At 47.9% G+C, this 25,632-nt stretch overlaps 1 protein-coding gene across 1 annotated transcript in view; it reads right to left on the bottom strand.

Annotated features, from left to right (window-relative positions):
• Positions 1 to 8,183: 8,183 nt before the first annotated feature.
• The window catches only part of PP2D1 (protein phosphatase 2C like domain containing 1), a 126,924-nt gene continuing 109,475 nt past the window's right edge, over positions 8,184 to 25,632 (bottom strand). Inside the window, exon 6 of the mRNA XM_078662853.1 lies at positions 8,184 to 8,195. Coding sequence (XP_078518979.1) covers positions 8,184 to 8,195 — 12 coding nt within the window. The remainder of the gene's footprint in view (positions 8,196 to 25,632) is intronic.

The raw sequence follows: 25,632 nt of genomic DNA, 5'->3' as shown, positions 1-25,632 counted from the left end.
CCATTGCACATCTGTCAACTGTTCACCCTGTAGATCGACCTTGCTGGAGGCAGCCGCTGTCTCTGCTTCCGTTGCGACGACTCTTTCTTCCAGGTTGTTAACTCGATCTCCCAGATTCACACACACCTTAGCCAGCTTCCTTACAGCTCCTTGTATTTTCCTGGCTGCAGCCTGTGATTTGCGGCTCTCCTGTCGGGCCTCTTCCCTGTGTGCGATTGTTTCCTGATGTATCACCTCCAGGAGAGACATCTGTGCTGTTTCGCCTCCGGGGCTCTCCCACACAGAATTAACCGTAGAATGTTCACATTTCTCTCCGTGTATTTTTGTACCTGTACCAAGTTTTACTGCCGTTGTCGGAGGACTTAAATCTTCCTTCTCTGGCTCACTGTCGGTGGCTGAACCGCTGAACTCTTGCTCCAAACTGTCATCATCTTCGTACGACCATTCTCCCCCCTCTGAGACTGAAAAGAAAGCCTCGCTGGGGGCCTCCTTCTTATCGCCTGTGCTTTCGCTGGCCTCTCCTTCCGGCTCCTCTTTCAGCGCCGGAGGGGGTTTATCAGCTTCTGCGTTCGGAGACACAATGATACTATTTTCCATCTCTTCAACTAATCCAGCTTTATCTTTAATATCCTCCTCTTTGTTTGTAAAGTCAACAAGCTGTAGAGGTATATCCAACAGATTCTCTACATTCTCTGCAGCCAGACCAGTTCCTTTAGGGTTACCGCCTCCCTCTGATAGCTCCGATACCTCATCACCGACCTCATTAAAGTCTTTATCTTTACTGAGTTTTTTAAAGATATCCGAAATCGGGGTAGTGCCATGATTACCCTTCGTTGCCCCATGTGTTTGCACCATTTTCTTAGCGGGAGAATTTTGCTTTTTTTTCCTATTGCCATCTGCCTCCCTCTCAGTCATTGACTCAGCCTGCTCAGCTGCAGCTTTCCTCCTTGCAGCAGCTTTGGAGCTAGCACTCTGTTTGGGAGCCATGATTTCCCTCCTCCTTTCCTTGTCCCCAAACTGCTCCTTACCACACGCTGTGCTGTCTGACTTATCTTCAATCACCGCCGCCTCCAGGATGCCTCGTGTGCTCTCCTCCGTCTTTTGGTGGACGCTCGCCTGCTGTGTTTTCCAGAGCCTCCGCCGCTTCCCCCTCAGCGAACTCCGCCCGCTGCGAGAACTTCGCAGCACTTGCTCAATCAACTCCGCGAGCAGTCCGGCTGCCGACACGCCTCCCGACGTGAACCTCCCCGCAGCTTGCGCTGGTTCCCATAGAAGCCACTTGAGCAGCCGGCGACAGGTAAGGAGCATACGGCGTTTTTTTTAAAAGAGCCTTTTGTGGATTGTTAATTTTTTGATGTCTTTTTACCGTCCGCTGTCCTTCTCACTCATATTAATCCTTGAGCGGTGTGCTGGATGGTGTGCTGCCAAAAGCCTGACTGTCCTACTATCAGACCCGACATCTCCCCCGGTCTCACCGCTTCCCAGCCGTCCTAAGCGGCCGCCATCTTGCCTCAATCAAAATTACAGAAAAAACTCCAACTCATCCAAAACACATCAGCGAGACTCATATTGGACATCCCTCGCCAAGATCACATCACTGGACACCTAAAAGACCTCCACTGGCTTCCCGTCAACAAGAGAATTACATTCCGTCTTCTCACCCACGCACACAAGGCCCTCTACAAACTAGGACCCGAATGCCTCAACACTCGACTGTCCTTCTACACACCCACCCGTCAACTAAGATCGTCCAATCAAGCACTCGCCGCAGTCCCGCGCATCCGAAAATCCACCATGGGTGGCAGATCCTTCTCCTTCCTGGCGGCCAAGACCTGGAACTCACTCCCCACTCACCTCCGCCTTTCTCAAAACCACATCTCCTTCAGAAAAGAACTTAAAACCTGGCTATTCGACAAAAATTGAACCCCCCTTCCCCAAGCGCCTTGAGACCCTCTGGGTGAGTAGTGCGCTATACAAATCCCTGAACTTGAACTTGAACTTATATTGAAGGACTTTCACAATAGCCTTGGGGTGCGCGCTTAAACCGGAAGCTTCGACCTCTGAGAGAGAAGCCAAAGAGATCCCTACTTTCTTCAGCAATGGGAATGCTAAAGAAAGCATTTTTAAGATCGATCACTGAGAACCAAACTGCTGAAGCAGGAATCATAGTAAGCAAAGCTGTGATATCTGGCACAACAGGAAATTGAGGGATAACAATTTTGTTGACCTCTCGAAGATCAATTACAAAACAGTACACAGGTGGCTAAGAGGGATCAGTACGTTTAAGAATAGGCAAAACAGGACTATTGCAAACGTTTCCTCTAGTCTCTTCAACCACACCCTTTTGAACCAAATTATGAACAATGGCCAACAAGGCTCTCTCACCATCACTGGATATTTTATATTGGGGAACACGTGGCATCTTTACATTGTCTTTAACAGTAATCATATATGGTGGAATTTGCAACAAGCCAACATCATTTGGACCCACAGCCCAAAGTGTAGCAGGAAGTGAACGCAACTCGGGTGGTAGCTGTTCTTTAGATACATACATTGGAGAAGTCAACTTATCACCTAAAGTGAGGTGTACACCAGAGGGTGAACAATACAGTGTAGCATGTAAACGTTTCAGTAGGTCCAAACCCAATAAATTTTCTCCGCATCCTGTCGTTAAAAGGAGTGGAGCTTCCAAATCGTATGGACCAATAGAAATGGGCAAAGGACAAGAGATAGGATTTGAAACTGGGGCGCCGGAGAATCCCACAAACATTTGTTAAGCCAGACAAAGGTGCCCCAGGGAGTTTAGAATGCATTATGGAACTTCTCATAGCACCAGTATCCAAGAGAAATGGTTCTGTAACACCTAATGCCATAACATTAACATGAGGTCCTTCCTGATCTACTGGAACTGATATGACTCCCTTACTTTGCCTATGGCTGTCCTAGCTAGTATGGAAAGCGACGTCCTCATTATCGAAACAATAGTCATCATTGTAGTATTGTGCAGATTGAGAATTCTGCTCATCAAAATAATTCGTAGAGTACTGAGGGGGAGAGGGACGTCGTTCCTGAGTTAGCGCACCACAACCCCTACCTCTGGATATGGATCGAGAATCACCACGACCCCGTGGCGCTAATGATCCACCATACCGCTGTAATAAAATTGGACAAGTATTCTTAAAATGACCATCTTCCTTACAGTAAGCACACTGGTTAGGGCCCAATGGAGCTCGTGGAACTGAGGGTACTGGCTTCTGCAACAACCTCAAACTGTGGGGGCTGTGAAAATGGGGGTTGAGCAGAACGAGGGGGATAAGCCTGTTGCAGAAGGACTTTCGTTTTCAAGTCTTTAGTCTTTTTCTCCGCTTTCTCCTTATCTTCCTTATCCCTATTCTCATAATATTGAGCAGTAGCCAATATCTGAGCAGTGGAAGAGACAGCCCAAGAACTCTCCGAATGTTTTAATTTATTCGATAATTCTGGAAGTAAATTAAAAACAAATTTGTCCACGAACAATCATTGTCCACCTTCAGTACTCATATCTTGCCCACTATGGTCGATGAAAGTCTCCTTGAACCGAGTAAAGAAGTCGGAGACACTTTCATCCGTCTTTTGCTTACACGCCGCTAACTTATCCCAGTTAACGCGCATCGCAGGCATCAAAGTTTTCATCAAATCTATTATTTTTCCAGGCAATTCTGGACATCCGGTTTGGCCCCACCTACTTGACCTGTATCCGCAGCTGTAATGGCAGCCCAATCACCACCTAAAGCTGCCGTATGATCCTGCCTACGAATCTTGGTCCATATTGCTTGTGGGACTACATTCCCCATAAGTAGGTCAATATCTGCCAAATTCATAATACAGGCGTCAACAGTCTGAGACAGCTCTATCCCGCAGGATTCTTACGAGGGTCCGGTAAAGACTGTTTAAGTGCCAATACTTCTGACCTTTTCCAAGGGTTGTGTACCCATATACGCTGAAAATGAGCAGGAACACCTGGATTAGCACCTGCTTGAGGAACCTCTTCTCTCCATATTGGAGGGACTTCTCGCATTGGGTATTGCGCCGTCTTACGACGAACCGCGGGATCAGGCTCAAGAGAATTTTGAGAGAAAAGGGTGGATCGAAAAGCAACAAGCTTCTGAACAGCATGCTCTACAGCAGGACCCACAATAAGTCCTTATTAGATTGATCCTGTATTTCGAATAAATCCTGAGGAGGTGAGTCTAGATCTTCATCTCCCCATTCTTTAATCAGAGTATTGCACATAACATCGAATACGTATCTCTGTGTGGGCGCGTTCCATTGAAGGAAAGTATCTAAAATATCACGTGTACTATACTGTACACGACTCGTGATCCAATTATAAGCAAGGGAATCTAATTTAGTCCGTTCTTCCAAATCCGGAAACTGACTACGAGATTGCCTCCTAGACAAGGCAGGAGAGAAGAAAAGAGGTCCAAGAAAAGGCGACAAAAGACCTGAAACAGTGTCGACTAAACGCCGTCGAGCTGCAGGGGAATCTGACACTAAAACGGGGGACAATGTATTCTGTAAGACAGAAGAGGAATCTGTAGCAAAAGAAACGACAGATGGCGAAGGCTGAGGCACAGGAGATTGGGGTACCGATATTGCTGGCAAAGGGGGTGGAGGCGGAATCACAGGGACAGGCAACTGTGCAGAAATTACAGCAGCTGGATTGACAACGGGCTGTAATGGCGGTGCATTAGCACCTAACACATAAGGCGGAGGTAATGTCAACAAATGGGACATAAAAGAATCGTCATCAGGATTTTTATTCTTTGATACAATGGGTAATACAGGATAGCATCTATCTATTGCCATACGATGTTGTCTTTCTGACACCTCAATTGCCTGATCAGCTTCGTCATTTTTAAATTGTTGGGCAGCCTGTAGAATCGACATACTCTGTTCTTTCTTATGTTTCTTTATTTGCTTAATTTCTTTCTGTTTGGCTTCCTTGCGCCATAGGCGAAAGGAGTCGAACATTGCCGGCCGGGCTTTTCTCTTGAATAAAACCGCTTCCAAATTATCTAATATATCTGACTCGAAAGACCCATTTTATGGCCATTGCAAAACACCCTCTTTCTTAGTGTAACGGATCCATGTTTCATTAAAAACTATAGGACCCAGACCGTGCTTTGAGTAAAGTTCGTAAGTAGGAGTTCCAACTGGAGGAATTGGACAAGAATCCTCTAGTCGGGAATCCGTAAAACAACCAAAACAACAACATTTCTTAAACTTACTAAATCCAGGCATTTCGTAACAAACTGGACTTCCTTACAAACGTCAAGGGATTTTCAGACAATAGAGTCACAGCACAAACGTACTTACCCCTTGGCTTCGGTTAGCGCGCTAATCGAATAACAAAATACAAAAACAGAGAGTGGGCGCTACCCACAAATACTTAACTAAATGCTTTTCTCACGCCAACAGATGTCCGTCTATCGTCTCGCGATATCAATCATCACCAAAGGGCCAAGGCAGGGCGACAGTCAGGGCAGCAGTCGTCAGCAGCCGTCGGGAAGGAGTAGCCACGCTTCAAAAGACCTTCGGTCCACGTCGACATGCAGGGGTCGCTCACGTGGTTCGCGAAATCCTCCGGAATTTTCTTGCGAAGCTCCTCACGACTCTCGGGCAAAACTACTACCGCTGAAGTCGCCCACACGTTGGGCCGCCAATTGGAGAACCCGGCCTTATGGGCCAGGCGGCGCAGGGCACGCCTAAGATCTCCGAGTTCACCTGCCTCGACCGACAGAGACACGGGGGACACTGTTTGGCGTAGAAAAGTAGTTTTATTAGCTGCAGCTAAGCACAGTTATCCAAGAAGTACCACACAGGTAGGTTCTAAAGAGACTGCCACTTTAATCTGTGGCGCACAGTCTATTATACAATACAAGTTTACAATGACAACTCCCAATATACACAAAACTGACAAATAGGAATAGTTCGAAAACAAGCTATCAGATGTCCAAAACACACCCTCCTTTCAGACCCTGTGTGCTCTCCTCCCTTCGGGTTAATCACCACTAGTGCCCGTAATTCAATTTGCAGGTGGCAAAACATGTTTAGAATGCTTCAAAAGAAGGGCTATGTAACAAGAGAACACACGAAGAGAATAGTGAAGGCCAGTTAAATAAGATAAGGTAGAGAAGAATGGTGGGACCCAAACAGTGGAGTAAGTCATGGATTAATCAGTCTAGACATGGCTCTGCGAACTCGGCCAGACCCTGACATCAGTATCGCACACAAGGACAAAGGTTGTTCCTCAACGAGAAAAACATCGAGCAGCTGAAAGTGGCAGAAAGACCATTTTTCCGCGTTAGCTGTGCTGCCTGAGTGAGGCAACATAAAATGGCGACTAAACGCAAAATGGCGGCTGTAGCGAAGCGAGGCCGAAAACTACGTAACCTCAGTGTATGACATTTATTTATTTTATTTTTAACATTTATAAAGTGCTCTGTAACCCTACGGGCATCCTGGCGCTGAGAGAGTGGCAAGTGGTCGGAGTAAGTAGGCTATCGAGGAGTTATGGGGCGAGCGGCAAGGACGATATTGTTACTAAGCAGAATTCTCAAACCTTTGGAAAGAGCCAGGTCTTAAATCTTTTTCGAAACAACATCAGCTCTGACTGCTCCTGATTTCCAGGGGAAGACGATTCCAGAGGCGGGCAGCTGCCACAATGCCACACTGAAAGCTTCCCCCCAGAGTGACCTTCTTTGTCCTAGGGATTCTAGCCAGACTGGCAAATGAGCGGAGATTACGAGTCAGTTCATACCATTGGAACCTATCCTGGATCAGCTTGGGACCTTGCCCATGGAGTGCCCTGAACACTATACAGAGGGATTTAAACAGAATTTAAGCAGACGATGCCTACATAAACAAATGAAAGGGAGTGAAGAGGTGCTGTAGAGCATCGGCTAACCCTCCTCTTACACAGAACGTTACTCAAATTATAGAGGCCAACTTGATTTGATCTTTTTAAAAACCTTCCTGTCGACCTAAGGAGAAAAACATATTTTGCTTCAAAGAACTCTTACCCACTGGGGTACCGCTTGGTGGCATGGTTCATCATAGAATTCCTTCCCATTCCGTTGCGGAACGGGCATGGTACACCTGTGAGATGCACTGGAGCAATTTGTTAAAAAAGGAATAGGGTAGTGAGTGAGGGATAGGGTTACTCTTTAAAAATACCCGCCTGGTAGCCCTAATGTTTTAATCTGTGCGCCAGCCAGCGTGATTAAAAACGGGAAACGTTAAGAAGTCCTAGGGCTGTGGTTAGCTCTACTTTCTCTTAGGGTCAACATCAATCAATCATGGGTTTGTTAAGCACGGCCACTCACCCATAAGGGTCTCAGGGGGTGGTGGGTGGCGGGGGGGCAAGGCACTGGGTCCTGTCCATCAAGGAGGAGGTCTATCGAAGAGCATTGTTTTGGGGGCCCTCGTGAAGTTGGGGAGTGATGTTGTGTGTCTGAGTTGGAGCGGGAGGGCATTCCAGGCTCTGGCCACGAGGAAGGAGAAGGAGCGGCCTCCCGAACTGGACTTCCTGTTGTGAGGGACCACAGCGTAGGAGAGCTGGGCTGATTGTAGGGTCCTTTGCGATGCGTGGAATGTAAGTCTGTTATTCAGGTATGCTGGTCTGGTGTTGTGGAGGGCTTTGTGTGTGTGGGTGAGAATCTTGAAGGTGACTTTTGCCTCTATGGGGAGCCAGTGGAGTGTGCACAGATGCTGGGTGATGTGGCAGTGTCGTGACAGGTTGAGGATTAGCCTGGTGGCGGCGTTCTGAATTTTTTAAAGTTTGCAGGTGAGGTTTTTGTTGATTCCGGCGTAGTGCATTGCCTTAGTCAAGTCTGCTGATGACGAGGGCGTGTGTGACGGTCTTCTTTGTTCGAGGGGGATCCATTTGAAGGTTTTGCGGAGGATGTGGAAGCAGGAGGATGCGACTGAGATGATCTGGTGGGCCATTTTGAGTTCGGAGTCCAGGATGATTCCAAGATTGCAAGATTCCGAGGTTCTGCCACTTATGTTCCCAAATGCTCTTGGCTTTTGTCAGGGCCAATTATACAACCACAGTCCACATATTTTTTCCATAATGCTGACGTACCTGGTGAATTTATGATACATGCATCAAGCACACCTGAACCACTTACTTGTTGTCTCTAAATTGGTATCTGAAAAGAGAGGGAACAAACAGTATTGTTCAAAGATTATGCACAGATGTTGAAAGACCTTTCTCTCAACTCATTGTTCATGCCGTTGGCAGTATCAAGAGCCATATCATTATGTTTCTCATCTAAAACGATGAGGCTATGTCAAAAAAATGAGATTTGTCCCTGTGGGAATTAACAAATGCAAATGTGAGCAAACCTAGGACTCATACAGAATGAAGCGAAGTACCATGACATAAACATAACATGTACATTTGTAAAGGGCACGTATCACCTGAAGGTCTCAAGGCGCTGAATAACAGATGTATATTGTTACCCAACTCAATGGTACTCATTTTATCGACCTCAGATGGATGAAAGGCTGAGTGGACCCGCCGGGATTAGAATCTGTGACCATGAGGTCGAACACAGACCCCTACAGTGGATGCATTAGTCCACTGTGACACCAGACCATGCACTCAGGACACCACACTCAAACACATGTACAGGGTACATATATATATTAAGGCACTTAAGAGTGCGCCATAGACACACGGAGGAAAGACATGCCTGTTGTCACACACTGGAATGCGAAATGAAAAAGAGAGGAAAGCATGAAGCATCAGGGTCTTCTCATGAATTAAAGTCTCCACCTTACAAGCATCTATGCCGTATTTTGACTCAAACGGCCGCACCTGGTTTGCTCGTCTAAAGTATCTCGGTCTGTGCCTGCATCTTGAGGCAACTGAGCAGCTGGAGCAGTATAAATACGTTTCCTTCTCACAGCTGCATCTCGTAATTAAAAGCACCTGACTTCTCTCGGGTACTTCAGGGCCTTGAAAGAAGAAGACCAGAGCGTATCCAGTGCTTAATTTGAGCAAGTGGCTTCCTGTGCTCGGCTCTGGCGTTTGTGACAGTCTGCCACAAGGTGGAGCTGTCTGTCTAATTTAGAGATGACCACAATAGTTAATTATTAATTCAATATACATTAAAAATGACGTATTACCTGCTGCCCGAGACATTCTTAGAGCTTTGGGGGCTTGACCTAGTCCGAATTGTTGCACTTGTATGAGTGGGATGGTTAGCAGCTGTGTGGTTACTATCATTGGCAGTGTGGCAGGGGCAACGCATGGTGCACACTGCAGGAGTCTCCTAACAATAGCCCTGGCACTTATGTTGTTTACAAGTTGAGCACTGAGCGTATCTGAAACAAAATGGCTACCGATAGTGGCACTACTTCCGATTCATGCAACTTCTTAATTGTTACTTTGAAACAAGTGCTTGGTGGTGAAATTCCTGTGTGGAATAATCTGTTCCAAAATATGTTTATAGACAATTACCCCCAGTTTCTGAACAGTGGCAAAATACCATGGGCCAGATGTAGGTAAATACAATTACCTATTCTTAAATACCGAGTTTTACCGATTCGGTATTTAAGAATAGGTAAATAGCATGTAGGTAATTTTTCGGTAAATTTTACCGAATCTGTAAAATTCGGTATTTACCGATTCGGTAATTGACATTCATTCCTATGAGCCTGGAGGCCCATAGGAATGAATGTCAATTACCGAATCAGTAAATACCGATTCGGTAAATGGGGGAAAACATTGAAGGGTGGCAGGGTGTCACTTTGACACCCTGTTTATTTATTTATTTATTTTGAAAGTTTTATATAGCGCGAACAAGATCTTTGCAGATATCAGAGCGCTTTACAACAAGGGGGTAGTAAAAACAAGAGAGCAATTAACAAGCTTTTGAGCAACAGATAGTTGAGGTAGTAAATGGGTAGTAAAAATAAGGTAGATAAAAGAGGGAGCATAAACAATCAGTTAAACAATAATACAAATAGTCAATCTGATAAACAAGTATTACAAATAGTCATGAGTCTCAAAAAGTTCCAAAGTTAGGTACATGTTCAGGTGAATTTAGCCATGAGGATAGCTTTCACTTCTTTCTTAATGAATGTAGTGGAGGTGATAAGTCTGGTTTCTGGAGGGAGTGAGTTCCAGATCCTGGGTGCCATTCCTGAGAAGGAGCGCTTATATGTTTTTTCCTTCCGGAATCTACGAGGTTTCAGAAGGAGATTCTTAGAACTTCTAGTGGATCTTGAGCCACCAGAAATTGTCAGCTTCTGAGTAAGGTAACCGGGTGAGCTGTGGTGTATAGCCCTTTAAGTCATGCATGCAATTTTCAGATGTATTCTGGCCTCAAAAGGCAGCCAGTTCAAGGATTTTAGGTCAGGGGAAATATGTGAGTGTTTTTTTGATCCAGTGATAAGTCTCGCTGCAGCGTTCAAAGAGGCTCTCAGGGGTGCAGTTGTAGATAGGGGGAGTCCGCAGAGTGCGACGCTACCGTAGTCTAAGCGCAGCATGACTAGGGCTTGTACTGCAGTTTGGAAGTCCTTGGCTGGGAGGAAGGGTTTAAGTTTCCTCAGGGTATTGATTTGGAAATTAGCTCTCTTAGTTGCATTGCTGATATACCGTTGCATGTTGAGATTGGTGTCAAGTGTTATGCATAAAGATTTCGCTGAGTCCACGATGGTAGGTTGGACATTGAGTGCAGTTAGGTGCTTAAGCCAGGTTTGATAGGTGGAGCTTTTCGCAGGAGGTGAGATCAGAAGGAACTCAGTTTTCAGGGCATTGTGTTTGAGGTGATTATCGGCAAGCCATGATTGTGTGTTTCTGAGCGTTGAGTTAAGAAGTTTGATGTCATTGGGGAATTGTAATTTCAGGTATAGTTGGGTGTCGTCTGCGTACATGTGAAAATGTACATTAGATGCTTGTAGCAGGGTGGTGAGAGGTTCCATGAGCAGGTTGAACAATGTTGGAGAGAGGGAAGATCCTTGTGGGACGCCTAGTGTTACAGGCACTGGTGGGGACATCAGGTTGTTGCTCTTGAATTTCTGAGACCGATTATGTAGGAAGGAAGTGAACCATTTGAGAACTGTCCCAGATAGGCCCATTCTGGTATTTAACAGCTCGAGTAAGTTCTCGTGTTTGACTGTGTCAAATGCTGAGGACAGATCAAGAAGGATGAGGAGGCAGGTATTGTTTTGATCAAGGATTTCGAGGGCGTCATCAATTATGTGTGTAATAGCAGTCTCAGTACTGTGCCCTGCTCGGAAGCCTGATTGATGAGCGTTGAGGAGGTCAAACTGTTCAATGTGTTTCGTTAGTTGGAGTTGTACGCATTTTTCCAACAGTTTGGCAAGGGTGGGAATGTTGGTAATAGGACGGTAATTGTTTAAGTCAGAAGGGTCAGCTGTTGGTTTCTTGAGTATAGGTGTGACTTGTCCAACATTGAGGGAGTCGGGGATGTGACCTTGCTGAAGTGAGCTATTGATAATTTTGGTCCATAGTGGGAGGAGTATTGGGATGAAGTCCTTTGCAGCGTTAGCAGGAAGGGGGTCTGTGAGGTGATTGGAAGGTTTCAATGTGGTGAGCAGTTTGTTAATTGTATCTTCAGAGTAGGTATCGAAGGATGACCATGCAGCATTGTTCTTTGGTTCAGTGGGTGTTATGCTGTGGGGGTTGGAGTAAAGGTTTACATCATTGAGGAGATCTTTCCTTATGTTATCAGTCTTTAGATTGAAGAAAGCAAAGAAGTCCTCACAGGATGGTATATCGCCTATTGTGCTATGCGATAGTTGGGGTTGTTCCTTGGATTGTGTATTGATTAGTTCAAACAGCTTTCTTGGTCGGTTTTTTGCTTGGTTGAGTTGGAGGCTGAAGAAATCTGATTTTGTGCGCTTGATTTTCCTGAAGTATGTATTTCTCTTTTCCTTCAGAGTTTTAAGGTTTAGTGCAGGAGGGGCTGATCTCCAGGTGCGCTCTGCCATGCGCATGGCCCGTCTATCTTCGTTGAGTCTACCATCATGCCATGGGTTGGATTTTTTAGTGGAGACTCTTTTCAGTTGCAAGGGGGCGGCCTCATTGATTATAGAAGTCATAGAGTTGAGGTAGTGGTCGGTCAAAGATTGAACGTCCAGAGCACCGTTAGGGGGAAGGAGAAGATTGCAGCTATGAGAAGGTAAAGAGTTTGGATTGAGATTCTTCAGGTCCCTTTTCCAGACTTTGGATTTGGTGGGTTGAGCCGGGTTAAGTTTAAATTTTTCATTGATGAAGAATGTGATAATGTGGTGGTCTGACCAGTCACAGGGTTGGTTTGATCCAAGTTGGGTAGAGTTTTCTTTAGAAATGATAAGGTCGAGGATAGAGTCTTTATCATGTGTCGGGCTGTTGCAGATTTGGGTGAGGTCAAGAGCGTTGAGGTAATTTTTTAGGCTATTTACCACCGCGTCATTGTGATCATTCCAGTGGAGATTGAAGTCACCAAGGAAAATTTGAGTGTGTTGCCGACCGGAATTGGATGAAATTGTGTCCATGAGTTGTTGGGTGAAGATGAGGTTGTCCCCAGGTGGGTGGTGGATGACGTGTAGAGAGCATATAGGTTTGCTCTCGCTGATGACATCTAGGCAGAAGTATTCACATGAGGTGAGAGATGGGGAGCTGGCTCTAGTAACTGAGAGGTTGCTTCTAAAAATACATGCGATTCCACCGCCTGATTTGCTAGGCCTGTCAAGTTTAATGATGTGGTAGTTGGGGGGAACTAGAATATCCATGATGGGTGTAGAAGATTCAGTTAACCAAGTTTCAGTCAGAATGGTTAGATCAAGGTCCAGTGAAATAATAATGTTGCACCCCTCTATTGTGTATGTGCAACATGGCACTGAAGCAATTTTCATAAAATTGCTTTTTGGGGGTGTTCGACCTGTCTACCCTTTGGGTGGTCCCTCCTATTTATTTATTTATTTTTGTCCCCTTTTTGCCCCTCAACCTTTTTATTTTTGATGTCCACTGGAATTTCTTTTTCAGATGTTGACTTAGGGGTTAGGTGCTCCTTGCCCCTATAGTTTTTTTTCCCTGCCTTAGGTGCTTTTTCTGACTGAAACCACAGGAACCACAAAATGGTGGCTTCCAACTGCCACCTATCTGGCTACCTCAGGATTCAGGTCCATTGGACAGAATGGGGGTTTCCAGAACCTTCTGGACTCCTCTGGACATTCTGGGGTCAGCCTATATAAGGTGGAATGTTGGGCAGCCATTTTGTGAAGGTGTCGTGTGGAGAGGAGAGCTGTAGGACAGGAGTACAGGCTGTGGAGTGAGGAGATTGGTGCACGGTGGGGGTTTGACAGTCTTATTGGGCTGCTATCCCTGCTGTTTGAAGCTATCCCTCATCTGCTGATCTGACCCTTCCAGGACATTGACTTGAGGTAGCCCTGACGCAGGAGAGACCTGTGGGTATTTCAAGTGGGATAAACGAGGCGAGGACAGTGAGAAACTGTCAGGTGAGGGCGACTGAGGCTGACCACTGAATTAAGTCAAGACCCGGGCGGGGGAGGAAAAGGAAGTAAATCCCTACACCTGCTGTCCCCCGGTGACCTGCAAGACTAAACTCGTGGCTTTCCTGAAGTGTCCCGCCTAAGACGTAACTCTGTAATAAGGAACTGTTAAATTTACTTGCCTCCAGTATTCGAGGTTCCCTGTGGTGTGAAGGGCGCCCCACCTGTGGTTTGAAGCTGGCAGCGCCCTCGTGTCTGATCCCCGGTGTTGGTGACGGGCCGGGAATCCTGCAAGGCTACAAGGAGGGGAGGCTTGAAGTACCCTCCGGTGAGGCGCCGCGTCTCCCTGCCCAGAGCAGTGTCACGATCTACGCGCAGGCCTAGTGAGGGGCTGGGCGGCGCCAAAGAGGAGGAGCTCTGACTCAATTCCCGCGCAGGCCTGGTGAAGGGCTGGGCGGCTCCTTAGGCGCAGAAGTGTCCCGAACGCCGCGCAGGCCCAGTGGAGGGCTAGGCGGTTCCCCGGCATAGAGGCGGAGCAGGGCTGAGGTGTCCGCCGGCCGGGCGGGCCGTGTGAAGGGGACGAGTGATTAAGTGGAAAGTCTGGATTCTCGATGTGATTTCGCCAGGGACCAATCGGCGAGGAAGTAAGCGTCTAGTATTTGGCAGAATATCCATTGCTGGTCTCTAATCTTAAACAATAGCGGGGTCTTGGGGGCTGTGGTGAAACAGAGACCCAGGAGATTAGACTAAACAGCTTGGTGGATGCCCAAACTTCCTGTTTTCCGATTGGGGCGTGACAAGCATTAACTGAGCTGGGAAGTACTGAACCCCTGTTATAAACGCTTGGGGACCTGCCTGTTTTAAGAGGCCTTCTGTTCTTCTTGGCAACTGTTAGAAATTGGAAGGGTTGCTTGCACTGAAGGTCAATAAGGCAAACCTTGCTCTGTTTGTTAATTATTACAGCAGTAAACCAGCTGACAGAAGGAAGATGTAGTACCATGCACATAACCAAGTGATGTTCTGCCTGATACACTAAGTAAAAGTTTAATGCTCACTGTTGGGTTTCTGTATAGAGGATGAAAAGGGCTGAAACTCTGTAACTTGCTTTCAATAGAAATCTTGAATATCCAAGAGTAAGGAACAACTGTGATTTATTGCATAGAGAAATGATTATTTCTCATTGTTACAGCTGAGACTGTGGTATATTTCCTGTTGCTAGAAGGGGTAGTAGTGACCTCCTTTCAAGTGGGGAAGAAAAGAATTGTGGTGTCTGCACTGTCGAACTGGTGACCATAGTTACGTGCACCAATGTGGAGCTATTTTTAAATATTGAACCACGAACTGCTGAACAACAAAGAGAATATTTTATAAAACGACTCGTATTTTCCTGTAACTGGTGTGGTGTCTTTCTTTTCTAGTGGATGGACGCTGTGTTACTGAAGGGTGAGACACAAGCTTTACACATATGCCTTTGGGTTAGGCCTTCCTACTCTGAGCCAAGCTACCCTATGTAGACTGGTAATCCCAGGTCCAACGTAATTGGTGTCTAGCGGTGGGATTGGAACTGTGCTTGTGTCCACTCTATAGTAACCTAGTGTACTCCACAGGCCTACACCTGGAGTTTTCTCCCTCCGGACTCCCTAATTGTCTTTTTGTTTTTCCAAATTTACTCCTGGTGGTGGGTGGAGGTAGCTTCTAATTACCCTCTAAACCAATTCCTTTCAAGTGGCTGTCCCGAACTCTCATTGGCAAAATGGAATTTGCTCTGGAAGAGCTAGAGACCTATACTGTGGCTCAACTCCGAGAGTTTTGTCAAAATATGGGAGTGTTCTTTAAGCGTGGTGCTAAGAAGGGGGAACTTCAGACCAGCTTGAGGGCGTGGGTGGCAGCGCACCTAGAGGGGAAGGAGGAGGAAGAGGAGACAGACCGGGACACTGTCATCGGGGTAGATGGATTGTTCCAACCTGAAGTGGGGAACCTACTACCGGGTCCTAGGACACTTTCAAGGGAGGGCAGCAGTGTCTCAGCGAGAAGCTTGACTGAAGCCGAACTAGCGGACAGGAGTGAAAAAAGACAACTAAAATGGGAGTTAGCCAGGTTGCAAAAGGAGAAAGAGGAGCAGAGGATGGCTCACGAGTTGAAACTCCGAGTTAGATCTCAAGGTCCTACAGGCGGGGACTCCCAGTTCTCCAAATGGTGGCAGCGAATCAAAGGATGTGACCAAGGAACCCAGACCTTATCTACCTAAGGACGTAGTCGCCAGCTACAGTACAGGGGATGACATCGCCAAGTGGCTGGCCGCCTATGAGGTCTCCTTAAGAGCCCATGGGATACTGGAAAAACACTGGGGGGGTGGCTTGTACAAATACATGCCTCCTGCAGGAAGGGATACACTTTTGGTCCTAGAGCAGGAAGAGCAGACCCACTACCCTACCATGAAAGTGGCGCTGATCAAGAAGTTTAGGCTGACCCCAGAGAAGTATCGGCAGAAGTTCAGGGGTAGTCACAAATTAGGCACACAGAATTGGGTGGATTTTTTGGACTACGCAAAGAAGGCATTAGAGGGTTGGGTACAAGGCAGCGAGGTGAGGGACTATGAGGGGTTGTATGACCTCATACTCAAGGAGCACCTACTCGAGAAATGTTTTCCCGAGCTGCGTCAACACCTGGTGGACAGCAAGCTGACCAACCCCAGGAAGCTTGCTGAGGAGGCGGACATCTGGGCAAGTACCCGGGTGTCCTCAAAGGGGACTGGAGGGGATTCCCAAAGGACCGGACAGAGCGCCCCCCAGAAGAAAGAGGGGGGAGATAAAAAGAGGGAGTTCTCAAAAGGCCCCCCAAACAGTTTCCAGGGAAAGGGAACAGGATTCACCCCTAAGGCTAACCCGCCCAGAAACCCTCATCCTGGCCAAAGTCAGCAGCCAAGGGTTGTCCACTGCTTTGAGTGTGGTGGTGTTAGACATTATAAGGGAGTTGTCAAGTGCCCAAAGAGACCACCCCCTCCCACCGGAGGAAAAGCCCCGGGAGTCCCTAGTGTAGTGCTCGGGGAGGAGTTGCCCTTAGATAAGGGGGGTGAATGGGCGGGTGCCACCTTAGTGTCCCTGGGGGATCGGGAGATGGTTCCTAAGATCCAGGTGCCCTCAAATACTGTAAAGTATGGGCAATGGGTCACCATCAATGGCCAAAGAGGGGAGGCTCTGAGAGACACAGGAGCCAGTATGACTATGGTGAGGAGTCAACTGGTGTCTCCAGAGCAGGTGATTCCACATGTACTCCACCCCGCCACGATGGCTGACGGCAGATTGGGCCACTACCCTGTGGCCGAGGTTCCCTTTGAGTGGGAAGGGGTTGCAGGTTCACTTCTTGTTGCCGTAAGCTCTGCCGTGCCAGTCGATTGTCTGTTGGGAAATGACATGGAGCACAATGCTTGGAAGGAGGTGGAATACCGGACTCATTCGGAGATGCTGGGTACACCTGACTGGGCCTGTGCAAGCACAAGGTCCGCGACTACCCGGAGAGGGAGTTCGCCTGGGCTGGAGCCTGGAACAATGGCCCAGCCCGCTGCCAAAAAGGGAAAGAACCGAGGTCAGGAGAAGCCTGCTTCGGCTTCCACGCCCCATGAGACAGATCGGCCACCTACGGTGGTGGACCAGGAGTCCATGGAGGGGGAAGTAGTCTCCCTGGAGGACTTACCTATCCCGGCTGAGTGGCATGTGGAAGGAGGGCCTACCAGGGAGGAGTTTTGCAAGGGCCAGAACGAGTGCCCTACCCTTGAGGGACTGAGGCGACAGGCCGAAGCCCAGGCAGCAGGGAACGTTGCTGGGAATTACCATATTTACTGGGAGGACGGACTCCTCTACAGTGAACCGAAGGTACCTTTGCCCGGATCATCACGGGCCTTGGCAGTCCCTCAACGCTACCGAGCCTTTCTTTTGGAACTGGCTCATGACATTCCCATGGCAGGACACTTAAGACAGGACAAGACCTTTGCCCGGCTTGTCCCCCACTTTTACTGGCCTCAGATGAAAGTGGCATCCGACACATACTGTCGGACATGTGTATCTTGCCAAGCCAGTGGGAAAACAGGGGTGAAGCTGAAAGCTCCCCTGGAACCACTTCCTGTCGTTAGCACCCCCTTTGAAAGGGTGGGCATCGACATTGTGGGGCCATTGGATCCACCAACTACAGCTGGTCACAGGTTTGATCCTGGTTCTGGTGGATCACGCCACACGGTACCCAGAGGCAATATCTCTGAGGACCATTACTGCACCTGCAGTGGCTAGGGCCCTGATGGGCATCTTTACCCGAGTGGGTTTCCCCAAGGAGGTTGTGTCCGACAGGGGGACCAACTTCATGTCAGCATATATGCGGGCTGTGTGGAAGGAGTGTGGAGTGACCTACCGGTACACCATCCTTATCACCCACAGACCAATGGTCTAGTGGAAAGGTTCAACAAGACCTTGAAAGGCATGATAAGAAGTCTGCCTGAGAGCCTGCGGAGGAAATGGGACGTCCTCCTCCCCTGTTTGTTGTTTTCCTACAGGGAAGTGCCACAGAAGGGAGTGGGCTTCAGCCCCTTCGAGCTTCTGTATGGGCACCCTGTGCGTGGACCTCTCAGCCTGGTGAAAGATGGATGGGAAAAGACTCCCAGGAAGCTTCCCCAGGATGTGGTGAGCTACATGCTGGCTTTCCGGAGCCAAATGGCTAAGTTGTGGAAGCAAGCTTCTGACAACTTGGAGGCCAGCCAAGCAGTGATGAAAGAGTGGTATGACCACAACGCTCACCCCGTGGAGTTGGAGCCTGGCCAGAAAGTATGGGTGATGGAACCTGGGGAGCTAAGTGCCCTCCAGGATCGCTGGACAGGCCCCTTTGAGGTGGTGGAGAAGAAGGGTAAGGCCACCTACCTGGTGGATCTCAAGACCCCTCGACAACCCTTACGGGTGCTGCATGCCAATCTCCTCAAACCCCACCATGAGAAGCCCGAGGTCATCTTGATGATGGTGACTGATGGAGCAGAGGAAGCGGAAAGCGAGCCTCTCCCTGATCTCTTTTCGTCTCAGGAAAAGGATGGGTCGGTGGAGGGAGTGATTCTCTCCCTGTGCCTAACTCCTGAGCAGCGAGAGGACTGCCGCCAGGTCTTGGAGCAGTACTCCTCGCTGTTCTCCCTTGTTCCGGGAAGGACCCACCTGTGTACCCACGATGTGGACACAGGAGACAGCCCACCAGTGAAGTCAAAGACCTACCGGCTGTCAGACAAGGTGAAGGCCAGCATCCACAGTGAAGTTACTAAGATGCTGGAGCTAGGAGTCATTGAACCTTCTAGTAGCCCCTGGTCCAGTCCGGTGGTTCTAGTACCAAAAGCTGCCTCACCGGGCACCACTCCAGAACTGAGGTTCTGTGTGGATTACCGGGGACTGAACTCAGTGACCAAGACTGATGCACATCCGATCCCTAGGGCGGATGAACTTATTGACCGGCTGGGAGCTGCCCAATACCTAAGTACCTTTGACCTTACTTTAGGGTACTGGCAGATCTCTCTTACAGATGGAGCAAAGGAAAGGTCAGCCTTCTCCACACCTGAGGGCCACTACCAGTTCTGTGTGATGCCCTTCGTGCTCAAGAACGCCCCTGCCACTTTTCAGCGGCTGGTGAACCAGGTCCTTTCCGGAATGGAGGCTTTCTCCACTGCTTATCTGTATGACATTGCCGTCTTCAGCAGCAGTTGGAAGGACCATTTGTGTCACTTACAAGCTGTTCTCCAGGCCCTGAAACAGGCTGGCTTGACAATCAAAGCCAGTAAATGTCAGATTGGGCAGGGGTCGGTTGTGTACCTGGGCCACTTGGTGGGCAGGGGAGCGGTGCAGCCCCTTCAGGCAAAGATTGAGGCAATCATGGCCTGGGAGCCTCCCAAGACCCAAACTGAGGTCCGAGCTTTCCTGGGCCTCACAGGTTACTACCGTCGCTTTGTGAAGGGGTATGGCACTATTGTGGCACCCCTCACTGAGCTCACATCCAAGAAACAACCTCGATGGGTAGTCTGGACGGAGGCTTGTCAGCAAGCCTTTGAGAAGCTGAAACAAGCAATGTGTGCAGCACCGGTCCTGAGGGCCCCAGATTTCTCCAAGGAGTTCATTGTCCAGACAGACGCATCAGAGCATGGCATTGGGGCAGTGTTATCGCAACTCAATGAAGAGGGTCTGGATCAACCTGTTGTCTTTCTGTCTAGGAGACTGCTTCCCCGGGAAAAGAAGTGTAGTGCAATTGAGCGGGAGGCTTTTGCAGTGGTATGGGCTCGGAAGAAGTTGCGGCCATACCTGTTTGGCTCACACTTCCTGGTCCAGACCGACCATCGACCCCTTCGTTGGCTGAAGCAAATGAAGGGGGAGAATCCCAAGCTGTTGAGATGGTCCATCTCCCTACAGGGAATGGACTTCCGGGTGGAACATCGGCCTGGAGTGGACCACGCCAATGCAGACTGTCTCTCTAGGTATTTCCGCCTTAGTGATGAGGACTCCCAAGGGGTTGGGTAGCTCTCCCCACTTTCAGCTGGGGGGGGGACGCATGTTAGACCTCTCTACCCTTTGGGTGGTCCCTCCTATTTATTTATTTATTTTTGTCCCCTTTTTGCCCCTCAACCTTTTTATTTTTGATGTCCACTGGAATTTTTTTTCCAGATGTTGACTTAGGGGTTAGGTGCTCCTTGCCCCTACAGTTTTTTTCCCTGCCTTAGGTGCTTTTTCTGACTGAACCCACAGGAACCACAAAATGGTGGCTTCCAACTGCCACCTATCTGGCTACCTTAGGATTCAGGTCCATGGGACAGAATGGGGGTTTCCAGAACCTTCTGGACTCCTCTGTACATTCTGGGGTCAGCCTATATAAGGCGGAATGTTGGGCAGCCATTTTGTGAAGGTGTCGTGTGGAGAGGAGAGCTGTAGGACAGGAGTACAGGCTGTGGAGTGAGGTGATTGGTGCACGGTGGGGGTTTGACAGTCTTCTTGGGCTGCTATCCCTGCTGTTTGATGCTATCCCTTATCTGCTGATCTGACCCTTCCAGGACGTTGACTTGAGGTATACCTGACGCTGGAGAGACCTGTGGGTATTTCAAGTGGGATAAACGAGGCGAGGACAGTGAGAAACTGCCAGGTGAGGGCGACTGAGGCTGACTACTGAATTAAGTCAAGACCCGGGCGGGGGAGGAAAAGGAAGTAAATCCCTACACTTGCTGTCCCCCGGTGACCTGCAAGACTAAACTCGTGGCTTTCCTGAAGTGTCCTGCCTAAGACGGAACTCTGTAATAAGGAACTGTTAAATTTACTTGCCTCCAGTATTCGAGGTTCCCTGTGGTGTGAAGGGCGCCCCACCTGTGGGTTGAAGCTGGCAGCGCCCTCGTGTCTGATCCCCGGTGTTGGTGACGGGCCGGGAATCCTGCAAGGCTACAAGGAGGGGAGGCTGGAAGTACCCTCCGGTGAGGCGCCGCGTCTCCCTGCCCAGAGCAGTGTCACGATCTACGCGCAGGCCTAGTGAGGGGCTGGGCGGTGCCAAAGAGGAGGAGCGCTGACTCAATTCCCGCGCAGGCCTGGTGAAGGGCTGGGTGGCTCCTTAGGCGCAGAAGTGTCCCGAACGCCGCGCAGGCCCAGTGGAGGGCTAGGCGGTTCCCCGGCATAGAGGCGGAGCAGGGCTGAGGTGTCCGCCGGCCGGGCAGGCCGTGTGAAGGGGACGAGTGATTAAGTGGAAAGTCTGGATTCTCGATGTGATTTCGCCAGGGACCGATCGGCGAGGAAGTAAGCGTCTAGTATTTGACAGAATATCCATTGCTGGTCTTGAATCTTAAACAACAGCGGGGTCTTGGGGGCTGTGGTGAAACAGAGACCCAGGAGATTAGACTAAACAGCTTGGTGGATGCCCAAACTTCCTGTTTTCCGATTGGGGCGTGACAAGCATTAACTGAGCTGGGAAGTACTGAACCCCTGTTATAAACGCTTGGGGACCTGCCTGTTTTAAGAGGCCTTCTGTTCTTCTCGGCAACTGTTAGAAATTGGAAGGGTTGCTTGCACTGAAGGTCAATAAGGCAAACCTTGCTCTGTTGTTTAATTATTACAGCAGTAAACCAGCTGACAGAAGGAAGATGTAGTACCATGCACATAACCAAGTGATGTTCTGCCTGATACACTAAGTAAAAGTTTAATGCTCACTGTTGGGTTTCTGTATAGAGGTTGAAAGGGATGAAACTCTGTAACTTGCTTTCAATAGAAATCTTGAATTTCCAAGAGTAAGGAACAACTGTAATTTACTGCATAGAGAAACGATTATTTCTCATTGTTACAACTGAGACTGTGGTATATTTCCTGTTGCTAGAAGGGGTAGTAGTGACCTCCTTTCAAGTGGGGAAGAAAAGAATTGTGGTGTCTGCACTGTCGAACTGGTGACCATAGTTACGTGCACCAATGTGGAGCTATTTTTAAATATTGAACCACGAACTGCTGAACAACAAAGAGAATATTTTATAAAACTACTCGTATTTTCCTATAACTGGTGTGGTGTCTTTCTTTTCTAGTGGATGGACGCTGTGTTACTGAAGGGTGAGACGCAAGCTTTACACATATGCCTTTGGGTTAGGCCTTCCTACTCCGAGCCAAGCTACCCTATGTAGACTGGTAATCCCAGGTCCAACAGGGGGGTTTTCATTATTTAGCACCAACTTGTAGTTGGTGGTAAATAACGAATCCTAACACGGGATAAGCACTCATTTAAGTGCTCCCTACATTAGGAATTCGGTAATTTACCGAATCGGTATTTAAGAGATCGGTAATTTACCGATTCGGTAAATTACTGAATCCGGACGTTACCGACCGGTATTAAACTGGCCATGGATACTAGTACTGGAGAATGGCTGAAAGGCTGTGTTATCACTGAGTGAACTACCCCTATGGGATATTGTCATTCAGTCCTGAAATATATTGAGTCTGAAAACCCACCACTGTTCTTTCTCTAGCAGGGTTCTTTCACAGTAACCGGGTTTGGTAGGTATTCTGATACCAACCAGTCAAGGTCAATTGGTGACACTTCAATGTAATGTGTTGACATTTTGGTCGTGCTGCGGCCACATCTTAAAGCTACTTCTGTGCTCGCATATTCTGGTTTTGATTATCCGACTTGGCAACCCGAAACAAAAGGTCTATGATATCACCAACATGTCACATTCATTTCTGTTGTTCACCCTTTTGAAATGCTTTGCTGCCTCTTATTTTGTAGAACAGTCCAGATTCATATTGTATGCACCTTGACAGGATTTAGATTTTAAAATAAATCTTTTAAATGCATCCCTGCTTTCCTAGAGTTCTAGAGTGTTCCTCTCCATGTTGAAAGCAGGGTTGGCTTCCAGTAATTGCCACTGCGATATCTCCCAGGATTGTTACCAAAAATGCATCTCACTCAAATGGTGCTCAGTGGGTTGCACGGTGGGTACAGTTCAACTTTCTGTCTCCGGTTGCCATATTGAAAAAGTCCTTGGTGCCCGGGGAGCTACAAAACGTATTATTGGAACATGTACTGGAAAGAAAACCCACTAAATGTATCTGTGCAGTCTGGATGTATTTTTGTTCCTCTGACGACTCCATCTGAAGTTGAACACTTGGACAGTTTCAAGCAGAGGCCTTCACATATGCATACAGATTGCAGGGTTACTCCCATATGTACATACTGAGGACTAATCGGGGATATCTACAAACAGTGATGTTACTGTCTGGCAAAACCAGGTGTGGAATATTTAGTCATTCAACCAACAGAAATCAGATTAATGTATGTAATGAGTTTACGCTACAGATATAATTCAATGCATGTGGTGCGAAATATAGGCAACAGAGGTGGTTGATGACCCTAGGACAGATTTACCACATGTAGGTCAGAATAAATCAAGATTGTTCAGTCTCAAGATTCCAGACACGCTTGAAGCCCTCCATGGTTCAATACTGTCTCCAGTCATCCTCAACCTGTACTTGGAGCTGCTTTGTGCTTTACTCACAGATAACAGCATCAAGATTCATCAATATGCTGATGATACACAATCCTACTTGAAATTATCCTCCATATCAGACATCCAATGTCTCAAACACTGCCTGCCCATCATCAAAACCTAAATATCCAGCACCTATTATCTGAAGCGCAACCCAAAATTCCTGTAATTTGCCAAGAACAACAAACAAGCATCAGTACATACCTGGCTCAATGACCTGAACCTTGATGGCTTTGAACTCCAGCTTTCATTGAATGCCACAACACCAACCTTACCCTCTAGAAATATATTGCTAAATAACAGACCACCTCGTAGCAGCTAACTCTTCCAAAGGAAGTGAGTTTAATTCAAAAAGTGATTTCAGAACTGCTGTTCAAGCTGTTGTATTAGAAAAATGGGGTATCACCCAAAATAGTCAAAGGACCTGGGTATCAAATGATAAACATGAAAAAATGGTCCTAGACCTATATTTAGTATTCAAAACAAAAGTTGATTTGTTTTGAATACTAAATATAGGTCTAGGACCATTTTTTTCATGTCTATCGTTCAAGCTGTTGTATGCTTGCATCTGGATTGTGTTCATGCCCTGCTTTTTGGCAGTCCTGCTCTGGGTCAAAGTCTTATGTGGAAAAATATGTTCCATTCTCCAAGTATGAGTACTAGTGGGCCCCACCTGTATCCACCGGCTCAAATTAAGCACTGCTGGAGTTATGTCAAGGAACACCAGGGCTTTTCACTCTTGTAACAAAAGAGGGAGAATGGCTCTAAGGCTGTGTAGCTGGTAGAAATAGCTACTCACGACCTCAACAATATGGGTTTCCAAAGACATTCATTTATTTTTTGTTTTTGCCCCAACAGTGAAAGCGGGTAGGTGGACCTTTAGTCCTCTTCACCTTTATCCCCAGTGAAGATGAACTGAGCTGTTTCGCTGGAGTTGAATCAGATGTATCCAATCTTGATCGAGCAAGAGTGGTGTCCAGTTTATTCAAACCTGGAAGCTAAGATCTAACAATGGAAGATAAGGTCCAGACCGGATCACTATTCCAAGATTTCAAAGGTTTTTTTTTGGCTGAGGGACTATAAAACATTTAAAATAGTTTGGTTGGTACCATTTTACTGTTTACCGCCAACTTCCTTGTTCTCAGTACTCTAGGGAGGACAGACGCTCCGAGGGAGTTCAGTGGAATGAAAGAGCAACTATGCGAGTAGCCGACTGAATGTCCCGGTCAGAATGCAAAGAAAGGGCAGCTCCAGCAACAGAAAAAAAGAATAGAACTGTCAGATCCATTTGGGGTGCACAGGACAGAAATGGGTCCCGGGCTGCAACCATTGTGGTTATTCACCACTGGTGTCCTCTGTAAAAGATGTGGGTACATGAATAGTTTAGGAACAGCTGGCGATCACGTGATTGCCCCAAATATTGGCCTGGTAAGCCAGTTCAGTTGTCTTCTGTAGGTACGTCGTCTGGCAGCTGCAGTACAGGCGCTGCAGGCTCATAAGAGGGTTGAGCTGGTGGCTGGGGCAGCAGGGCAGCAGAGTGACAGCTTGATAAATGCTACTTTAGGAAGCCCGTGGTGTGAGCTGCAGTCGGAGATCGGGCGACCCTGCAGCTTTATTCCCTCATCTGTCTGCTTCTTCTGGGTGCTGCACAACCCAGGAATATGCTAGGCTTCTCCTCCTGGACAGTTCCTCCTCTTGCAGAGCCAGCAACTGTTCCTCTTCATCTGAGAAGACAGGTAGCCAAGTGAGCTTAGGTGCTGAGGTAGATCCTCAGCTTCTCCAGCAAGTTGTGGCCTTCAGGTGTTGGCCCCTAACCTCTGGGACAAGTGACTGTCATGCAGACACCCGGCCTGGTCTCACAGCAGTCCTCAGAGTATGCAATATCCTTGGTCATGAAAGACTTAAACTGTATCCAAGAGGGTGGATTGAATCCCCCTTTTAACCCCTTCGCCGCGGGGCGCCGCTGTCCTTGTGACGAGCTCGGCTCGTCATGCAGCACGGTGGCGCTGTGCATCATGACTCCACCCACTCAATGGAATGCCCCGCACAGGAGGGGAATTATCCCCGCGTAGGTGTTCCGCGGCAGTCATGACGAGCTGAGCTCG

The sequence above is a fragment of the Lissotriton helveticus genome, chromosome 10 (assembly GCF_964261635.1).
Source record: "Lissotriton helveticus chromosome 10, aLisHel1.1, whole genome shotgun sequence".
Taxonomy (NCBI): Eukaryota; Metazoa; Chordata; class Amphibia; order Caudata; family Salamandridae; genus Lissotriton; species Lissotriton helveticus.
The sequence above is the reverse complement of the archived record's forward strand: the minus strand, read 5'-3'. Positions and strand labels throughout refer to the sequence as shown.